Here is a 23,725-nt window from a genome sequence, read left to right as displayed (position 1 = left end):
CTTCATTTAATTGTCATTAATCAGAATGTAGCCTGTTCATAGAATAACAAGTCACTTTATGAAATTGGATAAAACCTCTCATTTTACATATTGGGAAACTGAGGATCTGTGAGGTAGTGAGAGAATTATTAAGTGACAGCCAAGACTCAAATCTATGTCTTATAAACAGTCAAAGTGGCAGATGAATCAACCTCTGCTTACAACACGAAAGTAGGTTATCCCAGGTTTTAGAGCCATTAAAAGGCTTTTAGACAAACAGTCCAATTCTGTTATTCTGCAGATGAGAAAACTAAGGCCAGAACAAGTCAAATAGCTTACAGGTTAAGATACTGGAGGATTTAAAGTGGGAAGGTATCTAAGTAGTCATTTATTCCAGTTCTTAACTTTTAGAGGCCCAGAGATGAAGTCATTTGTTTCACATCACAATGACAGAGATGGGACTATACCACAGATGTCCCGGTGTTCTTTGCAATTTGTGCTATTTTATAAATAATTCATAAATATGGAATTCTGCCAATGGAAAATAATACTAGAAGTGATGATGATGATTCCAGACAGTCCCCAAGATTATGGGAGATGTTTTAAAAAGGCTTAGAACAAGGATCTTGTCTTTCCTTTCACTTTTAATTGGTTCCAGCATAGTTTTCTGCATCTATATTATTATATATATTATATATTATTATATATATATATAATACATAAATACATACATTTTATATATATACATAAAATGTATGTATATAGCCACAATGCAAGCATAAGGGAATCTCTTTAAAATTCTGTTGTTTGGGCTGATGACATGTTATCCCATCATTTCTGAATGGTGTTATCCAATGTTCCCTCCAATGATACAGATTAAGAATTTGGGATTTTTACTTCTGAAAGAAATTTGGGAATCATTAAAAGAACTTTGTAAATTGTCAAAGGCAATCTAGTGTCTTCTCCTGCTCCTGTTTCAATTCCAAGTTAAATTCATGTATTCCACATGAAATATATTTATGTATATCCGCAACCCATAACCAGTTAGATAGTAACAGGATTATATTTTTTTATGTTTAAGAGAATGATTTCCTTTCCTTTGTTTTGATTCTCATTGAAGAAACTTCTCACTGAGCAAAACATAAGCATAAAAAGTCATTACCTGTATAACAAGGTAGCGCTGGGGATCACGGGCCATTTTAGAGAATTCTACAATTAACTCACGAAACTTGGGGCGACTATCAGCATCAATCATCCAGCCTGGAGAAGCAGAGCAAAGCAAAACAAAAACCAAAACAAAACAATAAAATAAAACAATGTAACTGAACATTAGGAAGGAGAATTAAATGTGATTATTTTTAAACAACATAAAGGAAGCACATCTTAGCCCAATCACTCCCAGAGATTCTAGACACTTTATATTCATTGCTTTTCAGGGGGAATACTTTAGGTTTGACAGATGAGCAGAGATCCCTGCTTAGCCAAAAGACTTTATGGAGTGAATTTTTCTACTTCCACTTCTACTTTCTTTATCAGTGCCTCATGAAGGTGGAGATGACCATGGATTCTCAAAGATTATGGAACAGAAGCCCTACCAAACTAGAAAAGTTTCTAGTATGAGTATGACAATAGAGAGGAAATAAACTTTCGGATAAAGAAGAATGTCATCCTAGGAATCCTGAAGAACATCAGTCCTAATATACAGATGAAGAAAGTGAAGATCAAAGGGGTTAAAATGAGCCATTAGTAGTCAAAAATATTTTCGATCAGCCTAGCTAAGTTCAGAGAGATTTACCATGAAAAATATTAGTCACCAGGAATGGTCTTTTTATGACTACAGTAACCCAGGAAGACCATGTGCAAAGGTGAGAAGGGGTCATTATCTGAATTGATGGAGGAGGAATGACGGACATTCAGCCTATACAGAAGATAGTATAATTCTTTTATAATAGCATTTGTTACTTTTGTCTTTGTAGAACACAGTGTATCTGACACATGGGAAGTCTTTAATAAAGGCTTTGGTTAAGTTATTGAATGAATGAGTACTTGATGTCCTTCAACTTCTTGGGATTAACAGTAACTATTTGTACTCTTAAGCAATACCGAAAAGTTTCCAAGACTCAATGTGCTACAAAGATCCCAATCTTTTTTCCATTCTAGCAAAACCCTTCATACACATACACTAATCTTTGGAGAAGATCTGATGTACTCCTTTCACATTTTCTTTTCTTTTCTTTTTTAATTTTTATTTATTTAAGGCAGTGGGGTTTGAGTGACTTGTCCAGGGTCATACAGCTAGGCAATTATCAAATGTTGAGGCCAGATTTGAACTTAGTTCCTCTTTACTCCAGGGCTGGTGCTCTATCCATTGCACCACCTAGCTGCCTCTCCTCTCAAATTTTCAAGTTAGTGAAATATGAGGGCTACAAGGATCATTGCATCATGGATATTATATAATAATGAATATCAGGAAAGACAGATGAGAGTTTTAATCTTGGCCCCATCATCTGCTGACTGACAAAGACTATACAATGATATAATGTTAAGTCACTCAAGGGTTCCAAAATGAAATTTTAGTGCCTTCAAGTAGTGCTTTTCTATTTAGTCAATAATCTAGATGTCAAGCTATTTATTGTTTTTTATTTAGGTTTTTGCAAGGCAATGGGGTTAAGTGACTTGCCCAAGGCCACACAGCTGGTAATTATTAAGTGTCTGAGGCCGGATTTGAACTCAGGTACTCCTGACTCCAGGGCTGGTGCTCTATCCACTGTGTCACCTAGCTGCCCCTGATGTCAAGCTATTTATACTGAACTTGGAATCACTGGACTTTGCCACTACCTTGGACAAGTAATTTTAACTTCTCTGAGGTTCATTTTCCTCATCTGTAAAACAAGAGGGTTGGATTCCTTGAGCTCTAGGATACCTTACAATCCTAAGCATTCTAGGGTTCTAGGATTCTTTTTGGAACCTACTATAATTCCTTAGGTCACTAAAACTTTGTCAAAGAAGCCAAGACTAAAGGTTTGGGTTTGAGCCTTGGTTTGGCTACTCACTAGGTCAAGCACTGTGGGAAACCCCCTGGCATAAATTTTCCATTGTCTGATGGATATTATGCAATAATGCAGATTGTTTCAGGGAAATGAGAGAGTTTTGCTCTTTTGATCTCTCTCTTTTACAAGATTAATAGAACACCCTGTTCCCCCTCACACATTTGCAGTAATACTATGCAATAATAAAAATAACATTAAGAAAGCTAAAATGTTAGACTGAAATATTTGCATCCCCATTGAGTTTGCCTTTCTGCTTAGGGAACAGGAATTTCAAGCATTTGTTCTGAACAAGGAGTCATGGGACCTTAACTTGAACCCTGGTTCTATCGCTTACTGCTAGAAACCTTGCTCAATTTAATCTTCCTTTCTTGGCCTCTGTTTCCTCAAATTAAGGATGGCAGTTAAATTTCCTTTCAGCTCTAGATTTATGATTCCCATCTACTTAGATAGATTTGGCTTTATTTGATCTTTCCTGATCCATATCTGACCACTGAATCCAGATAGTTTTAGCCATGTTATAGCATCTCATCCCTGATGTCATGGTCCTCTTTGAGAATTAAGGACAAATAACAACAAGATTAGTAAAATAGAAAGAGGGGCTTTTAACTCCTTTTTTTGTTAGTCTGGCAAAGTCTGTGAATCTCTCTTCAAAAAAATGTTTTTAAATGCAGAATACATAGGATTATGAAGGAAACCAACTACGTAGAAATATAGTTGTAAAAAAAACAACAGTTCACAGATCCCTGATTAAGAAACCCTGGAGAAGACTTATTACAAATACATCAAGAGCTTGAGGAGTAGACTGCCAGGTTCTTGTGGCAATGGAAGACATTTTAATCCCTTTCCAGACAGAGCAACTGTAATTTTTTCCTTATCTTTGGTTAGCTATGTTTGTGTTGAACAGTTTCATCTAAATAGGAAACTACTTCTTGTAGAACTAAAGTTGTATCATAGTTCCTGTGAAAATCTCCTTAAAATAACAATAACAAACAACAACAACAACAAAAAAAAACCAAGAGATCAGAAGAAAGGACTGAAAATCTCAGAACCTCTTAAAATGTCACTCTTCTGGCAGGTCTAAGGAGGAATCACTGGAATGTAACTCCAAGACAGAGAAGCAACAAGCTTCTTCCCATGGGAGTGTGGTTACTAGATTTTAGTAAACACCCACACATTCTATGGCATGTCACCACCAAGTAAAAATGCCATCTATATTGGCATAAACATAGAGAAATGATATTCATTATACTATCTAGTACTGACTTCCATGACGTGTAGGATTGGCTCTTCAGAAGTTACTGGAGTAACTTCTTTCATCTAAAGCATTCATCTAAGTCTGACTTTGGGAAATATTTAAATTCAACAAAGTGGGAGTTATCTTCCCATAAACTCACTGTGTTCTGGGCCTGTTCCCAAATAGAAAGGGTGCTTCTGACAGCTGTAAGTGGTTATCCAGTCTTAGGTTTTAAAAAAAAAAATATATATATATATATTATTATTATTATTTTTTGAGCCACCCAGTCTCTGTGGAAACAGACCTCCAAACTAATTCCCAGTGGCTTGGGATTCCATCAAGTGGCTGGGCCAACAGGAACTGTTCCTGCTTTGGTACAAGCTGGGCTTCAGTTTATTTATATACTTTCAAACCCAGACAAGTGTCAGGTCACATTGTTCAATGAGTCAGACTTCAGTCCTCTGAATGATGGTTAAAGGGCATATTTATATGGGTTTCTGGGACTTTGTCTCTTAATTGGAAATTATTACAGGGCTTCTACATAGACAAACTCCACTGTGCAACCCCTCACCCTCGGAATTTCTGTCAAAGTCAAGGATATCATAACAGTCAAGTCCTTTCTGTCACACCAAAAAAGACCTTCTATCTTCATGATGTCTACTAGCCATTTTCGGGCGCTGACTGTACACTATATACAATAGTCCATTTCCCACTTCCATGTCTTTGTACTGAATGAATTTCTTCTCCAGAATGATCTGCTTCTATCTTTGCCTCCTGAAATCCTTAACTCTTTTTTGTTCATCAGCAGGCATTTACCAAGCATTTATTATATATATTAAGAGTGTGGAGGTACAAAGAAAGGCAAAAACAATGTCCTTGCTTTCAAGAGGCATCTGCTCTAATGCAAGAGATAAAAGGCAAACAATTGAAATGAGAAGAGTATCATTTCCTACATGATAGCTCTCTTTAACTTCTAATCTATGTGTATTCCCTTCAATCCTCATGACTTTGTATGATAACTTATATTACATTAAAAAACTTTTCGTTGTCCCAAAGTCTTAGTGTAGTCTTACATTATTTAAGTTTTAAATTGCACTAAGATTTTTGGGACATGCTGTATTTTTGGGTTTACTGATATGTGTGGATGTCTTTGTTGCTCAGCTGAATATAATCTCCTTAAAGGCAGGTACTGATATGTTTTTATATTCCCCAGAACTTCGCAATTTATTTTGCACTTAACAGACACTTAGCAAATGATTGCTGCATTTAAATGAAATTAAAATGGAATTGAATCAAGTGAGTGTAGCCACACCAAACCAACTCACATTTGACCATGATCATGTAGACATCAATAGTGCAGATGGGTGGCTGAGGAAGGCGTTCCCCTTTCTCTAATATAGATGAAATTTCACTTGCTGGGATTCCATCGTAAGGTTTGGACCCAAATGTCATCAACTCCCAAACTGTGACACCTGAAAAAGTTGGAGGAGAAGAAGAAAGCAGAAGAAAATGGTCACTTAATTAATCAGTAATCATACCTAATCTCCAGTCACCTAAAAGATCCCCATTCCCTGTCTTTCTTCTAGATCTGAGTTTTAATACCTAACCATGGAGATAAGGGTTAGTCCCTTGTTGTGGTCAAAGTAGATCCCCCGATCCTCACCCAATCTAAGCTGGAAGCATAAAACACACACACACACACACACACACACACACACACACACACACACACAAATCCTAAACTCAGAGTGACTATCCCAAAGAGGAACACAGCAATCATATGGTAAATACAATGTCTTTAGACTTGGCCAGTGAACACGCCTTGCCATAGAATTGCCTGGATTTTCCAAAGACCAGAACTGCAAGTAAATTTGGTTAATAAACTTAGTTATAGGAAAAAAAAATCTATTGAAGGAAGTGATCCTGCAAGGTTAAAGGAATGGATTTAGCCTCCCCCTCCCCATAATCATGTGAGCTTAAAAGAAGGCAGAAAAGTATTGGTTCTTGATCTATGTCTTTATTATTATTTCTTTTTCTAAGAAATAAATCAAGTTTTAGAATGCACAATGAAATTGATTTTGTCTCAAATGATTTGATACTAAGTGTAATATAACCCATCTACCTTGGGAGTGGGGATGAGACAATACAAAGTTACCACACAGTAAGGGATTCCTTTTAGGGGAAGCTGAATGGCTGAATTGTACATTTTTCCTTTAATCTTTTGTGTTTGGATTGCTTTCTCTTTGAAGATGTTGTAATATGACCTACCTCAACATCTCCTCTAGGGGTTTCATGATAAAGTGGAGAAAACTGGGCTTGTTGAAACGTGTGGTGGTTGGCATGGGAATAGACTCAGACAGAGGATTGCTGTTGGGAGTGTAGGTGGGGAGGAAGGGGTGTGTGGAGGGAGAACCTTCCCCTGGACTCCTGGGTGGAGCTACTCTTACCTGTGGAGCTGCATAGAAAAAGCCATAGCTGGACACTAATATCAAATGAATATTTTCTCATGCTCCCTTCACCAGCAACAGTATCTTAAGAGGTAACATTTGATAATACCAGTGAAATGGAGCGGGGAGGGAACGAATAGACTTTTCTTAATCCTAGATATAAACAGGCCAAGATAACATAATTCAAGAAAGGGATAGAGGAAGAGGGAGAGTTTAGGAAAGGAAAGGGGTAGGGAATAATCAGTCTGTGCCTGAGGCCTAATTCATTGAAATAGCTTCAGTTGCCTCAAGGCATTTGAAGAGTTCCATCTTCTATCTATATCTAAGTGAAAATACTTAGTTTTTAAGTTATAATAAGTAATTGAGGTCAGGTAAAAAAAGAACAGTCGCTAACCTTTATCTTCAACCCTTCATTTAAATACTATCCCATACCTCCATATATCCATCCTATGAACAAATCTGTTAGAAAGGGGTGAAGTCTATATCTATACATCTATAGCCCTGAGTTGTCCTATACCCATAACCTAAATTTGAATCTGTCTCAGGCACTTCCAACTTGTGTGAGCCAGGCGAATTATTTATTCTTTTCAAGTCTCTATCTTCATCTGTAAAAATGGGGATAATAATAATAACCTTTTTCAAAGGTTTGCTTAAGGATTAAGCAAGATAATATATATATATATATATATATATTATATATGTATAGTCAGGCAGCTTTAAAGCACTATGTAAATCTTAGCTATTATTAGTAATATAATTATAAATAGTAATGCTTTCTTCCTCCCATCCATGCAATCAAATTATTGGTGAGTGAACTCTTGGCAAGAGTTGTTTAGGCTTCCTTCTCAGATTTATTTTAGACTAGATGCCACTCTGAAATCATAGGGAAAATAGATTTAGAGGTGGATGGGACTTTAGGTGTCACTTTCAGAAGAGGACGCTGAGGCACAAAATAAAGGGATAGAATCATAGATTTAGACCTAGCTTAAAGGTCATTGAGTCAATCCCTTACCCCGACCATTGTTTTGGATGGCAAAGACAAGCTAAGTAACTTTCCTAGAGTCACACTAGTAGTAAATGTCTGTGGTAGGATTTGAACTCAGTACTTCCTGGCTCCAAGTCCAACACTCCTTGCAGAACTGGAGTTTGGACCTAACTTCTATTCACTACAAGTAATGTGCTTTTTCCAATACATCACTTTCTCTATTCTAGTCGCAGAGATAACTGGAAACTTTTACATGGACAAAAGAAGTGGCCAGAAAATTCCATCTCTCATTAAATGTAAATGAGTTTTCACTGATTTCTAAATAAAAAAAAATCATGATTCACTAAATAACAATGACTATCTTGTACTGTTCTTGCACAGAAACACATTCCACTGCTGGGAAATTCATTTGTGACCAGGTAAAATGAAATTAAAGTGTCCCTCTGGTTCCTAGCAAAGCTCATTCTCCTCATTTTTATCTTTCACCTTCTAAATTTAACCAAATCTAAACAATGGAATGTAATGTTTTTAAGAATCTATTTTTAACTACTTCCTAAATTACTGTGCATGAGCACACAAGCAAGCATGTGCGTGCGCACACACACACACACACACACACACACACTCACAATCACCTTTAAGACATTTTTTAACAGTGTCCACAATGGAATTTTGGGTAGCAGTCATTTTCAGTTTTTTCTGTGTTTACTTAGCATATCAGATGGACACCAGCCATTACATTATTATTAGTCACTGTCTTGAATAATAATAATTGGATGACAGAGCATGTCACACAAATTAACAAACATAAAAGTCTCGTTTAGTCTCAGTCTAAATTCATTAGTCCTCAGGCTTTTGACTCACCATAGCTCCAGACATCACTTTGGTGGGTATAAATGCGGTGTAAAATCGATTCCAAAGCCATCCATTTAATAGGCACCTTGGGATAATTAGAGAGAAAATAGCAAGACAATTAGGTCCTCCTCTTCAATTAAAAAAAAAAACACAATACAGGTGTCCTTCCACCTGGAGGGTGGAGAAGGCAAAAACACATCTTCTCTTCTTGCTTGGTCACAGATCAGTTCTATGATACCTATGTAACTGAGGAGAATGTTGGCATTTAAGTTGTAGGACCAGAAGATCAAGCAGTTACAGTTGGAAGGGCCTGAAAGATCATCTAGTCCACCTCCTTATTTTACAAATAAGGAAACTGAGGTATGGAAGTTAAAATAATTTGCTCCAGGGCACATAGATAGTAAAAGTGGATGTGGAAATTGAATTCAGAACCTTGGTCTCCAAATCAAGAATGCCTTCCCCAGTGGTGTGTTGATTCTATCTGAATTGGAGTGGTAATTAGCAAAGTTAGAAACTTGATGAATGCTTTTTCTGACAGATCTTTTTTTTTCTATTCAATCAATTGCATAAACGTTTATTAGACACCTAATTTGGATAGGGTATTGTGCTAGGTGCTATGGATAGAAATACTAAATAATCTCTGCCATGAAGGAGTTTCCAAACTAATGGGAAGACTCTGACATGAACACAAAGGATAGAAAATAGAATGGGAAAAATGAAAGATAATTTAAGTTCAAGGAGAAAATCGAGGTGGATTTTTTAATAGGGAAGAGTGGGGGATGAACAGGAAGTCTTCTTGGAAAGGGGGTGACCTGAGTTAGATCTTGAAGGAGAAGGATTTGCATAAATGGAAAATGAAGATAAGAGGAGTACATTCCAACCAGCGCCAACCCCTTCCCCCATAGATAGATGTGTAATGGCTAAAGGTCTGGACTTGGAATCAGGATGACCTGAGTTCAAATACTGCCTCAGATACATACCTGCTAAGTGACCCTGGGTTAGTCACTTAATTTCTCGAAGACTCAATTTCCTGATGTGTAGAATGAGAATAATAATTGAATCCAACTTAGGGAATTGTTATGAGAATCAAATTAGCTAAGAAAGGTAAAGGCACTTTTCAGGGTTATATAAATGTTGCTCTTATTATTATTACTTCAGATGGTAATGCATGGCATCACTGAATCATGGGAATGATGGGAAAAACTAGCACTTTGCTGGGGGTGGGGTGGGTGGTGACAGTATGAATCTAGGTAGGTACTTTAAGTCATTCTCTATCTTTTCCCTTCTAAGTTTCAGTCTTGTATCCCCTCATCTTTTCCTTTGAGAAAAAGGTCCTGGTCCTTATGTTCTGACTTCCTGGAGCTTCCCCCTTTTCACCTTGATTCATCCCTCTCATATGGCTAATGTGTCTGAAAAAGAGATTACACTAGACACATTTTACTGGTTTATCTAACCCTTGATATACAAATGACTCCTTGTATTTAAGTCACATAAGTTTACACACACACACACACACACACACACACACACACACACACACCATCAAAACTTTGCCCACTGGTACAACTGGGCTAAAAGATATACCCTAGAGTCAATAGCCATGAGGTCTCTTTTTTTAACCTTAATCCAAGAATTCAAGTACTTTCCTACATTGATATAATGAGTCATTGGCCCAGTAATGATCTTTTCCTTTGGGGATGGGTCAGGAAAGGTTCTTGATGGTGTTATAATGATTATAAATAACAAATCTGGGTAAATAACAATATTCATTTTTGCCTCACAAATGGTTGGATAAGAGCAATGTATGATAGTCCCCAATAAAGAAAATAAACTAAAGTCATATTAGCTCCATCACTGATTAAAATTTCTTTTGAAAATTGCTTATTGTTTCAGATAAACAAAACCTAGTACTTTTAATTATCTATAGAACAGAATTGAATTCTACTATTAAGTAGTTGAACTTGAAAGGTATTATAGATAGTCTTTGGCCTTGGTTATCACTGGCTTAACCAAACCATGCCATCATAAGATGAACAAAACCTAACACTTTTAATTAATTATCTATGGAACTGAATTGAATTCTATCAAGTGGTTTATCTTGCTTAAAGGTATTATGGATAGTCTTTGACCTCATTTATCATTGGCTTAACCAAACCATGTTATCAGAAGACTTTGGTTCAACTAGGGAGGAAGGTGATACTGTAAGGAGATAAATTATCAGCAATGGAGAGAAAAGGAAGGGGAGAAGAATGAACTTGGATCATGGAAACATATTAGAGAAAATCTTAGCAGAGAAACATATTAAAATTTTTCCCTTTGTTAAAGATCCAGCTCATGTTCCACCTCCCCTAAAATTGTCTCTGTTCCCTTCAGATGAAAGTTATATTTCTTTCCTCAAATGTTCCAAAATACATTTGAATTCATTCCCTTCTACTTTGTATTACAATTATTTGCACATGTTTTATACTTCTTGCTTAGATGGCCAGATCTTTGAGGGAAAATTTTATTTCATCTTTATGGCACATAGTAGGTGCTTAATAAATACTCAGAGCTGAGAGGGATCCCAGGTGTTGATTAGACCAGGTTCTTCATGAAGCCTAGAAGGAGGTTAAATGACTTAGCCAAGGTCACAAAGATAGGATTTGAATACATGTTCATAATACTTCTTTGAATTGAATTTTGTGGCTCTGCTCTTTACTAGTTCTGTGATGTGACCTTGCTTGAATAACTTCCCTTGTATTCTTCATTTCCTTCATATTTTGTAAATTGGCATATGAGTTATTATTATTGCTATTATCCTGTCTTCAAGGAGCATTTGGTGACTGGCAACTTCCTTCTAGTGGTGTTGGCTCATCTACTGACTCAGGTCCTTCTCTAATGTCTCATTATAGTAGGGAGGTCACTCTGACATCTCAAAGACTATTCCAGATGACATGAGATCTGGAAAGATTCTGACAAGCTAGGAGGGTTTTATGTTTAGGACCAGTTCATCACCAGAAAAATGGTAATAGAACCTCAAACTATTTACTAAAATATAGAGATAACAGTCATCTGCATTAGGGGGCACAGCACCCATATGGATAAAATCATGAACTTTTAAAATTACTAATGCTCTGAAATACTTTGAATTGTGGCTTCTTCTGCCTAGTAGACTCCCACAGAGTATTAACATCTCACAGAATCATGTCAATTAGTAATACCTATTGTGACTCAGCTAAGAATGATTTGTGAATTTTTTTTTTAATTCAAGGATGATATGGCATAAAATAAAGGTTTTTTTTATAAAATAACAATGAAGATGATCATACTACCACATAAATGAGGAGTCTGAATGTGTATTTCTGTCCATTAAAATGGGTGTTTCCTAGAATGCTGAGTAAAACCTGGTAGAACCTTACCTTGCCTCCTTCTGCATGATATTCTTTCTCCTCAGCACCCAGCAATTTTGCCAGTCCAAAATCTGTGATCTTGACGTGTTGAGGCGTCTTCACAAGGACATTTCTGGCAGCTAAATCACGGTGGACCAAGCGACGCTCTTCTAGGTAACTCATCCCCTAAAAGGTAGAGATATGGAATGGGGACTGAATGAAACATTGCCCCTCAGAAAACCACTCTGGAATTGCAGATTCAGAGAAGCAGCACACAGATGTACAATCTTTTCAATGGCCTGTGAAGAGACCACAGGATCCTTCCACCTTATTAGACACAGAAAGGAATTTGCTGTAACTGCTAATAGGCAATTGTGTATGTATATGTGTGTGTGTGTGTGGGGGAAGAGTAGTTGAAGGAGCACAAAGAATCTGGTTTGAGACTAATCTCTGCCATTTACTAGCTACGAGACTTGCATTAAATCTCTTTATATCCCTGAGTCTCAGTTTCCTAATATTTAAAAAGGGGATGTTAGTTTTGTTTCACAGATTTTATATCATGATCTGCTTTTGCAGTGTGGTTTTTTAAAAAGACTTCTAATCACATTTTTTTTTTCTTTTTAAAGAATGAGCAAGAGTAGGTGTAGGCATTCTTTGCTAATGAGAATTAAATGCACTTATAATCTCTCTTTCCCCATCACTTTTGTGTCTGCATAGTCAATCTATACCCTGATTTGAGGGCAGGGAGGGGAAAGCTGAAAACAAATTAATGTCTTAAAAACAAACAAAAAGCTTCTTCCCCAGTATCTAATAGCACCTCCTGTTTTTGAGCTCCTTTCCAAGGCTACCCTTTTCTTGGTTCCCATCTTTCTAATACTGAATGTGTTGCTTGTCTATGCACCATTGTCTCTTAGAGAAGAATAAATATATTGATTATCTGTGGAGTAAAAGCAGCACTCAAGTAAAAAGTGTTAATTGTACATGGTTTCTTAATGCTGCTGAGTCATGACATATTTTTTTAGAGATTAAATTATCTTTCCTTTCCAGTTAATCTTTTCCCTTCCTGTTTTCTTTTTTTCTCCCTCTACTTCTTCATTTATCCTTCACACATACATCCTCCTCATTTGAAGGTCATCCATTTCTGATGGCAGGCAATGGAACCACCCTTGAAATCCTTTCTTCCTCCCTTCCTCCCTCCCTCCCTCCCTCCCTTCCTTCCTTCCTTCCTTCCTTCCTTCCTTCCTTCCTTCCTTCCTTCTTTCCTTCCTTCCTTCCTCCCTCCCTCTCTCCCTCCCTTCTCCCTTCCCCCTTCCCTCCCTCTCTCCTCTCTCTCTCTCTCTCTCCCTCCCTCCTTTCCGTCCATTTTCCAGAAACAAAAGAAAGTATGGGGATTCTGAGAGTCTTATCAGTTCCACTGAGATCTACAATCACACTCCTAATAAATCTTCTTAAAAACCAAAGAGTTAATAATAAGAACCCCTCCCCTCTTCCCCCCAAACACACACACACACACACACACACACACACACACACACACACACACACACAAACACACATCTTATTTTGGTTGTTGGAGATCCAAGTACCAACCTACTGAGGAGAAAATGATGAGAACACATGCAGCCGGGAATCCTTTGGCTCAGCAGTTTGCATCCTCTGAGCCTCAAGGACCACCATCTGATCCTTTCCTCCCAATTCCCCTGCCAGGGCCCTCTGAGCGGAACTTCCCCCGCTGTGCAGAGGCCTGTTGGAATTGCCAAAAGAAACATCCCAGCAACTTGGCCTTGGGCCATTTGGTAAATTTGTTTCATTGTATAAATCTAACCCGGCCCCTCCTCCAGCCTCCGTTTCCGGTTTTGAAAGTCCAAAAGTTGCCTTAACTGTGAAACTTTCTTGACTGGAACTCAAGACCTGATGATAAACCTAAGTAAGTCACTCATCATCCAGATTAGTCTTCAAAGAAGTTTGGAAAAGGGGAGCAAAGAACATCCTATTTCTCCCAAAAAAGCAACCAAGAAAGCCAAATGATAAAGGATGAGGCCATTAAATCAGAGTTCCAGGATTTCAGGGCTTAGTTTCATCCAAAGTTAGAGAAAAACATTAGAACAAAACAAAACAAATCCCCTTCTTATCTATTCATCCTTGCATCTGTATACTGTCCAAGAGACAGCCTGAAATTCTACTTTGGGGTCCCAAAGGGTTAGACTTTAGCTAGGCCCCTCCCCCCCCAAGATAAGAGCCATAATTTATCCTATGAAGTCACAGTATTCAAACAAACAAGTCGCAGGAAGTAGAGTAAGAATAGGTCTTCAGAGAGTCTCTTGGGAAATGGGTTTCCTGCGCTCTCCTTGAAAAATTTCAGATTTTTGTTGTTGTTCTTAATGACTGCAAGATGGCCAGTGAGAGATTTGAAAAAAAAAATGGGCATGGTTTTAAATATTTCAGAGGATTCAATTATGATGCAAGATCCTGTGGATAGTCACAGAGGTGTTTTCCTTGGATTTGAAAGTCACAGAGATTAAGAAACAAGCCAGTGACCAATCTTGGAATCCTAGATTTATATCCAGGAGGGACCTCAGAGAACATTTACTTCATCTTATAGTTGAGGAAACAGAAACTCAGACATCTCAATTGAGTAGTCCAATGTCACATAACTATTTTAAGTAGTATAGCTGGAAGGATTTGAATGCAAGTCTTTCTTCTAATCCCAAAGCCATTGTGCTATCAATCCACACTACCTCTTCTTGACTTTAGAGTACTGATGGTGAAATGTCTCCCTTCTTTTGTCAGAAAGGTAATAGAGTATTAATAGAGAATAAGGTGAATCCTATCAGACTTGGTCAAGTTTGCTTTCTTTTAATTTACTTCATTCCATCACATGTAGGAGGTTCTGTTATTTTTGTTCAGTCATTTTAGTTGAGTCTGATTCTTTGTGATGACTTTTGGGGTTTTCTTAGCAAAGATGAGTTGCCATTTTCTTCTCTAGCTCATTTTACAGATGAAGAAACTGAGGCAGGGTGAAGTAACTTGTTCAGAGTCACATAGCTAATAAGCATCTGAAGTTACATTTGAACTCAGATCTTCTTGATGGCAGGCCCAGTGCTCTCTCCACTTCCCTACCTACCTGCTCCAGGTTTATAGCTTAGTTGTTTCATTAATGCAGACATGGCTTTTGATAGAAATTTCTTAGTAATTATATTACTGTGTCAGTAATATCCTTATCAGTCTAAGGATTAGAGCAAGTATACATTTCTCCCCGTCTAATTTAGAGAAATTGATATGGGGTTTTGCAAGGTTCTTTAAAACAAAATCTCATTTGAAACCAATATGAGCTATAACTATAATGAAATGAGACTGATTTTTGTATATGGCTTATGGGAAACCAGGCTCATGACTTTCTAGTCACACCCAATTCAGCAAGGTTGAGTGACATTTCCTTCCCACCCATGACCATCCTTTAACTTACTACTAATTGCTTTCTCATTTCCTTTAAATAAGTAACAGTAGGATCATAGGATTTAGATCTAGAAGGGGCCTCAGGGGTCATTAAGTGCAAATCTTTGTTAGGAATAAATTAAGGCTAAGAAGGGTAAGGTGACTTTCCAGGGTGACACAGGGTAAGAAGCAATGGTTTAGGAATTAAATGTAGGTCTTCTCACTTCAAATCTAATTCTTTTACAATTATATCACTCTTGCTCTGCTTGTTTCCTTGATATTTTTTTTCGAGTCCATAAACTTGTGGTACAGAAGACAGATTCACACATGAAAGTTATATTTAGAAAACATCCCAGGATCACTGCTAGTTTCACAGCTTAAAATTTGCAATTTATGAACTAATAAATCTCACTTTGAAAATTACTAGTTTAGTTTTTGACCTGCCACTAAGTGCTTCTGGGTAGTCCCACTTTGGTTTTTAAAAATGATATTGGTGCTCAAATAAATAGCTGTTAACCTCAGGGCAAATGTTTCTGTTGCTGTTGAAGGGGAATTGTTATTTTTTTCCCCCTCCCTTGCTTGGTTGAACATTACTATAGCTTATTGCAAACTATTAAATAATTATTCTTCATGTGCTGAAGGTAAACACATTTTGATAGATGATGAGGTAGAATTACCTGAGATTGAAATTTAGCCAATGAGAGAGCATTGTGTGATTAAAGCCTGTATTCAGGAGTCTCACTCAACTATTTCTACAGAAATATTATCTTTATCAATGACTTGGATGAAAGCACATATAATATGATCAATAAATTTGTAAATTGTACAAAACTGGGAAAGATAACATATTAGATAATAAACTCAAGACCCAAAGAGATCTCTACCAATTAGAATAATGGATCAAATTAAATAAAATCAAACTTAATGGTAATGAATGTAAAGTTCAATCCTTGAGTTAAAAAAAATAAAAATATAGGATGAGTAGATAAAAGCTCTTTTGAAAAATATCTGGAAGTTTTGGTACATTAGAAGCTTCCTTAGGAGTTAAAGGTATGATAAAATACCCCAAAAGCTATTGAAATGTTGGGGTGCTTAGAATGAGGGACAGAGTCCAAAGCCAAGCAGAGGATAGTCCTGTTGTCTGTACCACAGATAAATCACATTTGTGTTATACTATTTTTCTTTGGGTTCCACAGTGTGGGATGGTGGTACAGGAGACAATAAAGGACAACTAAAATGGTGAGACTATTAGAAAATGGGCAATATGAGTATCAGTGGAAATAATTGGGAATATTTAATCTGCTGAAGAGAAGACTTCAGGAGGGCATAATCACTTTCTTAAAGTAACCAGATGGTTCATGTAAGCTTTTTTAATCCTTCAATAATAATCTCTCCTTTCCTGGAGTCCAAGGAAAGGACCATTCTACATGATGAATAGAGTGAGGGTCTACCTGAGATGATTTTTATCTCACCACCAATTCAAAATTTATATAGCTAGTCCTTAGCATGTTGTCTCAACATGAAAATATATAAGCATCCCCAGGGCAGGGATTGATTTTTACCTTTCTCTGTATACCCCATGCTTAGCATGGAACTTATAAATAGTAAGTGGTTGCTGATTTTGAAGTTAAGATTGAAATGCTTCTTCTTAAAGTAAACTACATTCAGAAGGATTAAGAGGAAGAAACGTTTTATCGAGAAATATGACACAAGAGGGGGGAGTTATTGGATTAAGAAAATGAGATTTTGTACTGAGGTTAGACTTAACTAGAACAAGGTGAAGAGTGTTTCCAAAGAATGTGGCTTATAGACTCATAAGATTTAGGAGATTAATAGAGAAATAAACTGAAGGTGAGTCTACTCATTTTAACTATGTCTCAGAAGTGTTGGTGTATGAGTATAGCTTGGTTAAAACTATCCTAAGTCTGGAAGGAGCCATTAATATGCAGCCCTTTTGGTTGTTGTTTTAATTTTTCTTCTATGGCTACAAATCAAGAATAAGTACACTTAAACCATGATCATTTCTATTTTCCCGTGTTCATTTGATCAGGATTTATAGAAATGAGGAGGAAGATAGTTTTCTCAATGATTAGAGGTTTGAATCAAGTTGAATCTGACAGGTTAATATAGACAACGCTCCTAGGCTAAGAATGAAAAGAGAAATATTGAATTCTCTAGAAGGGGTGAAGCTGTATTTATGAGAACCAAAGAAAGCTTAGTGCTTGCCAGGAGAACCTGTTGTATATTTTATGGAGCACATGACCACCTTCAAGAGTAAAGGACATCTCAATACCTGATGCTTCTTGTTGTCTAGTAGCTGACTGTCTCTGATGATTGAATTTCAATGTATTTATGGGGGAGAAAGAATCTAATTATTCTGTTCATCTCTTTGAGGGCTCAGAAAAGAAATTTGGTGAATTATACTGTATAGATAATGAAGAAGTTGGCTTAGTGAATTAGCAGTTATAGATATGCTAAGTTCCTAGATAATATGGGGCATAAAGTCAAGAGCACTTTATATATAATTTTGAGCCTATTGATGGTATTTTGATAACTCAGTGCTATATGAAGTTGGTAATGCTTCTGGGTAGGTGAATACTATAATCTTCCTTAGTACTGAATCATTTCTTCATTATATCTTGCAAAATAGATATAATATCTCAAACCCCCAAATTAATGAAAAACTATTTGTCATAGCTTCTGAAACAGGAAGATAATGTCAAGACCAAGTTTATCTTAATCTGTAAAAGGAATAACATCAGCTATTCTTTCTACTATTGTAACATAGTGTGATGTCCATTTGCTAGCTATTATTCTCTACTACCCTAACTTATTGTGATATTCTAAAAAAGTGTGATTTCCATTTTAAAGGTGTGGAAGTGGAGACAAAAAAAAAGACACTATCAAGGCTGTTCCAAGTGTTATATTCAACCTGACCAGAAAGAAAAAGACTGACCCTATAATTCAGAGCATGGAAATCTAAGTACTTATTACTTCTCAGTAGCCAGTAATTACTTATCATTATCTCAGAAATATCAGAAAAATTAATAATACTTGAAAAATTTTTAGCAATAACTTGGAAAGGTTATGTTTTTAGATTGATCATAGAAAATAATATTTTATAATTTCTCTTGAAATCTCATCAACTTTTCCCTATGTCATATGCTAAATATAATTATAGAACCATGAGGTCCAAAGTTAGAAGAAAAGTTAGAGATCATCTAAGTCCCCAGCTTTTTAACTAGAGGGTTGTAAATTTAAAAAAGAAAAAACCTTAATAGCTGTATTTCAATATAACTAGTTTGTTTTTTTGATAAATCTTTGCATTTTATTTTATGCATTTAGAAACATTATTCCAAGAAGGGATTCACAGATTTCCCCAGGCTTCCAGAAGGATCCAAGATACAAAGAAATTAAACACTCCTGATCTAGTCCAGTCCTTTCATTGTTCAATGAGAGAGGAAGGATGATGTACCATACTGTGGGATACTGAACATATAGATCAACTGAAATCATCTGAACAAACTTTATCTGGTATCAGAATAAAGTACACTAAGAATAAAGCTAGACTGAAGGACAGTAAAAGTGAAAAGTGCTTTCAAAAAGTTGTTTAAATACAAAATTCTGAAAAAGGTATGTGTGTACATATACACTACTAACACCCCCCCCACCCCCCCCATAGAAAAACATAATCCCTTCAGGGCATATCTCCAGGTTTCTCTTTCCCTGCTCCCTTCTGCTACATTTGACTGTGCTTTGGCTCATCAATATCTCCTGAGACTGAGAGAGTAGATTAGAGAAGAGAAGAAAGCATACCAGTCAAATTTGTTTTTTGTTAATAGTTTGGTGAAGTTTTATGAGTAATGAAATATAAATTAACTGATAAAATGAGGTGGGTTTCTAAAACATAGGGTGGATTTTGCTATCCCATGAAAAATTAGGAACTTGTTAACCTTTGTTTTGCTTTTAGTGTGAATCACTTTTAGCAATTTAACAAAGGATGACAGACATTCATAGAATGAGGAGGAAGGAAGAACTTCAGAGATCATCATTTTCAGTTAGTTGTTTTTCAGTTGTGTCTGATTTTTCATTATCCCATTTGGGGTTTGCCATTTTCTTCTCTAGGTCATTTAACAGATGAGGAAACTGAGGTAAACAGGGTTAAGTGACTTGTCTAGGGTCACATAACTATTAAGTGTCTGAGACCAGATTTGAACTCATGACTTCCCAACTCCAATCCAGGTACACTATTCACTGAACCCCTATATAACCCAGAGATCAACTAGTCTCACCAAAAATTGACCAAGAATCCATTTTCCAGAACCTTCAAAATCCATCTGATGAAGGGAAATTTACTACAAGCAGTATATGATGCTGTGGGAAGAGCTAGATTAAATCTGAGTTTAGATTCTGGTTCTGTACTTAATGTCTTTGTGATTTTAGGTAAGTTTTTAAATCCTCTCATGGTCTTAGTTTCCTCATCTACCAATTGAGAAGTTGGCCTGGATGACTCCAAAACTCAGTTCTAGCTTCAGATGGTCCTCTGGTCCTAAAGCATCTCATTTTATTTCTGAACAAGTTTGGATATATTCTTTCTTTCAACTGATAGCCATTCAAATGCTTTAGAATAGTTAGTATGTCCCCCATGAAGACTTTTCGTTTCCAAGCTAAGCACTGATGTTCCTTCAGCTGCTTCTCATGAAGCTGGTCTTAAGGCTCCTGACTATTCCCCTTAGCCCTTTTTCAATATGGTTGTTTGCTTCCATGAATATTTTCTGCCAAGCTATACAGTCCTTTTATTTACCTTGGCAATTTGCACACACCAGTTGAGAAGGTATTGGGAGCCAATATTGTCCTTGTGTTCTCGTATGTAGTCCAGGAGGCAGCCGAATGGCATGAGCTGTGTTATGAGTTGGACTGTGGAAGTCAGACAGATTCCCAGGAGACGGCACACATGGGGATTGTCCACACTGGCCATTACATAGGCTTCCTGCTCAAAGAAAGAGAGAAAACAACATTGGTACCACCCTGAATGCAAGGATCAAAAGGGAATGCCAGAAAATATCTATAAAAAGAATGGCAAATAAAGAAGAAAGAAAAAAAAAAGAAGGGAAAAAGAAAAAAGGAATGAGAGAAGAAAGAGGAAAAAGCAGAAAGAAATTCAAGAATAAACTCAGGTCTTTTTGACTGCCATTTTAGAACTCTGTATCACAATACTTCATTACCTCAAATAACCTTTTGGATATTTCCACATTTCATCTAGTCTTATGGTGGTGATGATCAACCTCCAGGTCATATTTATTACAGTTTTAAAAGGTGATAGGACAACCCAGGGCAATTTTTGGTACTTTAGGACCTTTAAGATGGCAGTGTAGCCATCCAATTGGGCTCATTTGGGCTCAATATGGGCTCAGTAACTATACTGCAGTCAGCCAAATGGAGGTGATAGAGGAAAACATCTAGAGATCTTAACTGTAGCAAGCAAATAGATGTGACTTGGCCTTATCTCCACAAAAATGTAAGCTCTTTGATGGGAGGTCTATCTTATTTTTGTCTCTTTGCTGAGTTTCCAAAATGCTTGTTGAATGAATGAATGAATGAAATGAATAACCTTTGGTGATTGTTTCTCATTTATGAAGTCCTTCAATCTCAGCAATTTCAGTTTTGGTGTCCCATGAACTCTGTAATGATGCCAGCAGTCTTCCATGCTCAGCAGTCAGTTTTATTGGGTGCCAAGGTCAAATAAATAAATTACCTGGTGGCCAACCTTCTAGTAACGAGCCTCTCAGAACTTGCCTGGTTGGACCATGACCATTTAAACATTCTGTTGTGGGATCTGTACTCAAAGCCTTTCCAGTTTCATATAGGATATGCCAGAAATTGTGCTACATTGCAAAACCTTCAAGAATACAGGGCTGTTTCCATACTGCAATGGGGCAGGAAAGGAGGAGATACCAGTGACATAGGAGGATTTTTTTTAGGACATCCAAATCACAGAACCTTTAAATCATAGAATTTTCATAGAAAAAACTTGACAAATATATGTATATATATATATGTATATATACATAAGTAATTATTTTAGATGACTACATTTAACTTGCAAGAAGTTATCAATGTGTTGTCTCCCCTATTAGATTGGAAACTTCTTGAGGGCAGGAACCATGTTTTTGTCTTGTTTTAACCTATTCTTTCTTGTCTTCCTCCCAAAAGTTAGTACAAAGTAAATTCTTAATAACATGCTTATTGACTGATTGGCCACTTGAATTAACATATGCTTTTGATCTCCTATTTGAAACAGACAAAAAAGAGATTTAAAGGAATCCAAATACAATTATCTGTTTTTGTGGGGCTGTGGGAGGAGGGGGCACTGTAGGGAAGATAGAAGAGAGTGAGGAAAAGTCTGTGAATTTTCCTGCACCCTTTTGATGATGAGAAAATCATACACAAAGTTACACCCACACTATCCATCAAGGATTGCCAAGTCAGAGTATTGAATTTGATACCAATGGATGAATGTTAAATTTATTTAACCCTTCTGCTGTTCTTGAATAGAGCAAATCGGAGAGCTCTAAATTTTCATTCTTTAATTCAAGGATTCTTGCTTCAAAATATGAATGGTAGACAGAAGACTAATTCTGGCTCCATACTCACTGCCTAGAGATGTAGGAGAGGACAGCTGCTGTACTAGAACAGAACCTACACAATCAAGGTTTATTCTTGGCTCCCCCAATGATTTGGGCTCAACTCAAATTCTGTCTTTTTGGGTCTTGTTTTTCAGCTGTGAAATAGCTACTCCCTCCCTCCCTCCTTACTAACAGTTAACTGGTACCCACTAATTTCCTTTCAGTAGAACTGAAAATTCTGCTCTTTTGATGTATATATTTAGCCCTAATTTCACCTCCTCCAAAAAGCTTTGCCTGATCTTTAAACTGATAGTGTCCTTTCATTCCATAACTCGTCCATATCGCTTTATATCCTTTTGATGGTGTTTGTGCCAGTGAATGACCTTGGAGTTTGGAAGATATGAATCCAAATTCAGCCTTCCATACTAGCTATATGACCTTGGGCAAGTCGCTTAACCTCTGTTTGCCTCATTTTCTTCAACTGTAATTTGGACTCACAATAGCTTTTATTTCATTAGAAAAAACCAAATGTTGGGAAAGATTGAGACAAAAGGAAAATAGAAGCAATGAAAATGAGCTTGAACCAACTTTGAGAGAGTATAGAAGAGAAGAGTCAAACTTTGGACACAACTGAATGACTGTAACAACAAGAAGAACCAAACCTCACAGGGTTGTTATAAGGATTAAATAAAATAATATTTGTAAAGTATTTAGCACATGGTAGGTATTATTGTAAATATATTTTTTGCCTTTTTTCTAATTTTTGAACTACAGTAATGTATGTAAGAATTCATAGTCTCCTTCCTGATGGCAAGGCTTGAGTCATAGCTAAAGTTTATCTCCTAATGCTGAACCCAGTTTTCTGTCCATCATAAATCTCTAATATTAAATAAAATAGAGGTGAAGTGAATTGTGTACCTTTTCTTGTTAAAAGAACAAACCCTGGCTCTGAAACATGTCATATATTTGACCTTGGATAAGTTATTTTATCTCCATGGTCCTCACTTTTCAATGGCAATAATATGGGTTAGAGCTAGATGATTTCTAAGGTTTGTGTTTTTTATGTTCCTATGAGTTACCTTAGTCTACCCCAGCAGACATTTATTCTAACTTTCTCATTTTAAAGATGAGGAAGCTGAGGCCAGAGAAGTTAAGGGCATACTACAGGTATCTAGTTGAGGTATTTGGGTCTTGACTACCATACTAGGCCATGAAATCCTTGAGAACAGAGGTAGTTTCTGTGCTCAGAATGGTAAATGAATGAAGTTAGTACCACTAAAGTCAAATGGGAATGGGGGATAACTTTCAAAGTAGACTTTGATAAGAGAATTTTAACCATGTGTTCATCCAATACACTACCTCTCTCTTTTTTACTGATGAGGACACACCTTGGAATGATGGAAAGAGAACTTTAGAGTCAAAGGAGAGAGGTTCAAACCACAGCTTTGTCAGTGACTATCTGTGAGACTTTTGGAACACCACAAATTCTCTGAGTTTCAGTTTTTTTATCCTTATTTTATGAGAATGTTGGTTTAGATGACCTCTTAGCTCCATTCCAGTTTTGATTCCATGATTTCAATGGAGAAGTGATTTGATTGGCCCATGATTAGTTAAAAAGTTGTCCTAAGGGACTACACCCAGATGTTCTAACCCATCACAACTCTTTCCATCACAATTCTCCTTGTTGTACCATACAGTTCATCCAGATAGTCAAATTTATTTATTAAGCACCTGCTATATTTTAGC

General features: G+C 36.7%; 1 protein-coding gene across 2 annotated transcripts in view; it reads right to left on the bottom strand.

The window, feature by feature from the left end:
• EGFR (epidermal growth factor receptor) overlaps window positions 1-23,725 on the bottom strand; it is a 225,268-nt gene that overhangs the window by 5,659 nt on the left and 195,884 nt on the right. For both annotated transcript variants that reach the window (XM_074198315.1, XM_074198316.1), the window contains exons 20-24: window positions 20,158-20,343; window positions 11,949-12,104; window positions 8,560-8,635; window positions 5,589-5,735; window positions 1,142-1,239 (exon numbers count right to left, since the gene is read on the bottom strand). In XM_074198315.1, the coding sequence (XP_074054416.1) occupies window positions 1,142-1,239; window positions 5,589-5,735; window positions 8,560-8,635; window positions 11,949-12,104; window positions 20,158-20,343 (663 nt within the window). The remainder of the gene's footprint in view (window positions 1-1,141; window positions 1,240-5,588; window positions 5,736-8,559; window positions 8,636-11,948; window positions 12,105-20,157; window positions 20,344-23,725) is intronic.

This window comes from Macrotis lagotis, chromosome 8 (assembly GCF_037893015.1).
Source record: "Macrotis lagotis isolate mMagLag1 chromosome 8, bilby.v1.9.chrom.fasta, whole genome shotgun sequence".
Classification (NCBI taxonomy): Eukaryota; Metazoa; Chordata; class Mammalia; order Peramelemorphia; family Peramelidae; genus Macrotis; species Macrotis lagotis.
The sequence above is the reverse complement of the archived record's forward strand: the minus strand, read 5'-3'. Positions and strand labels throughout refer to the sequence as shown.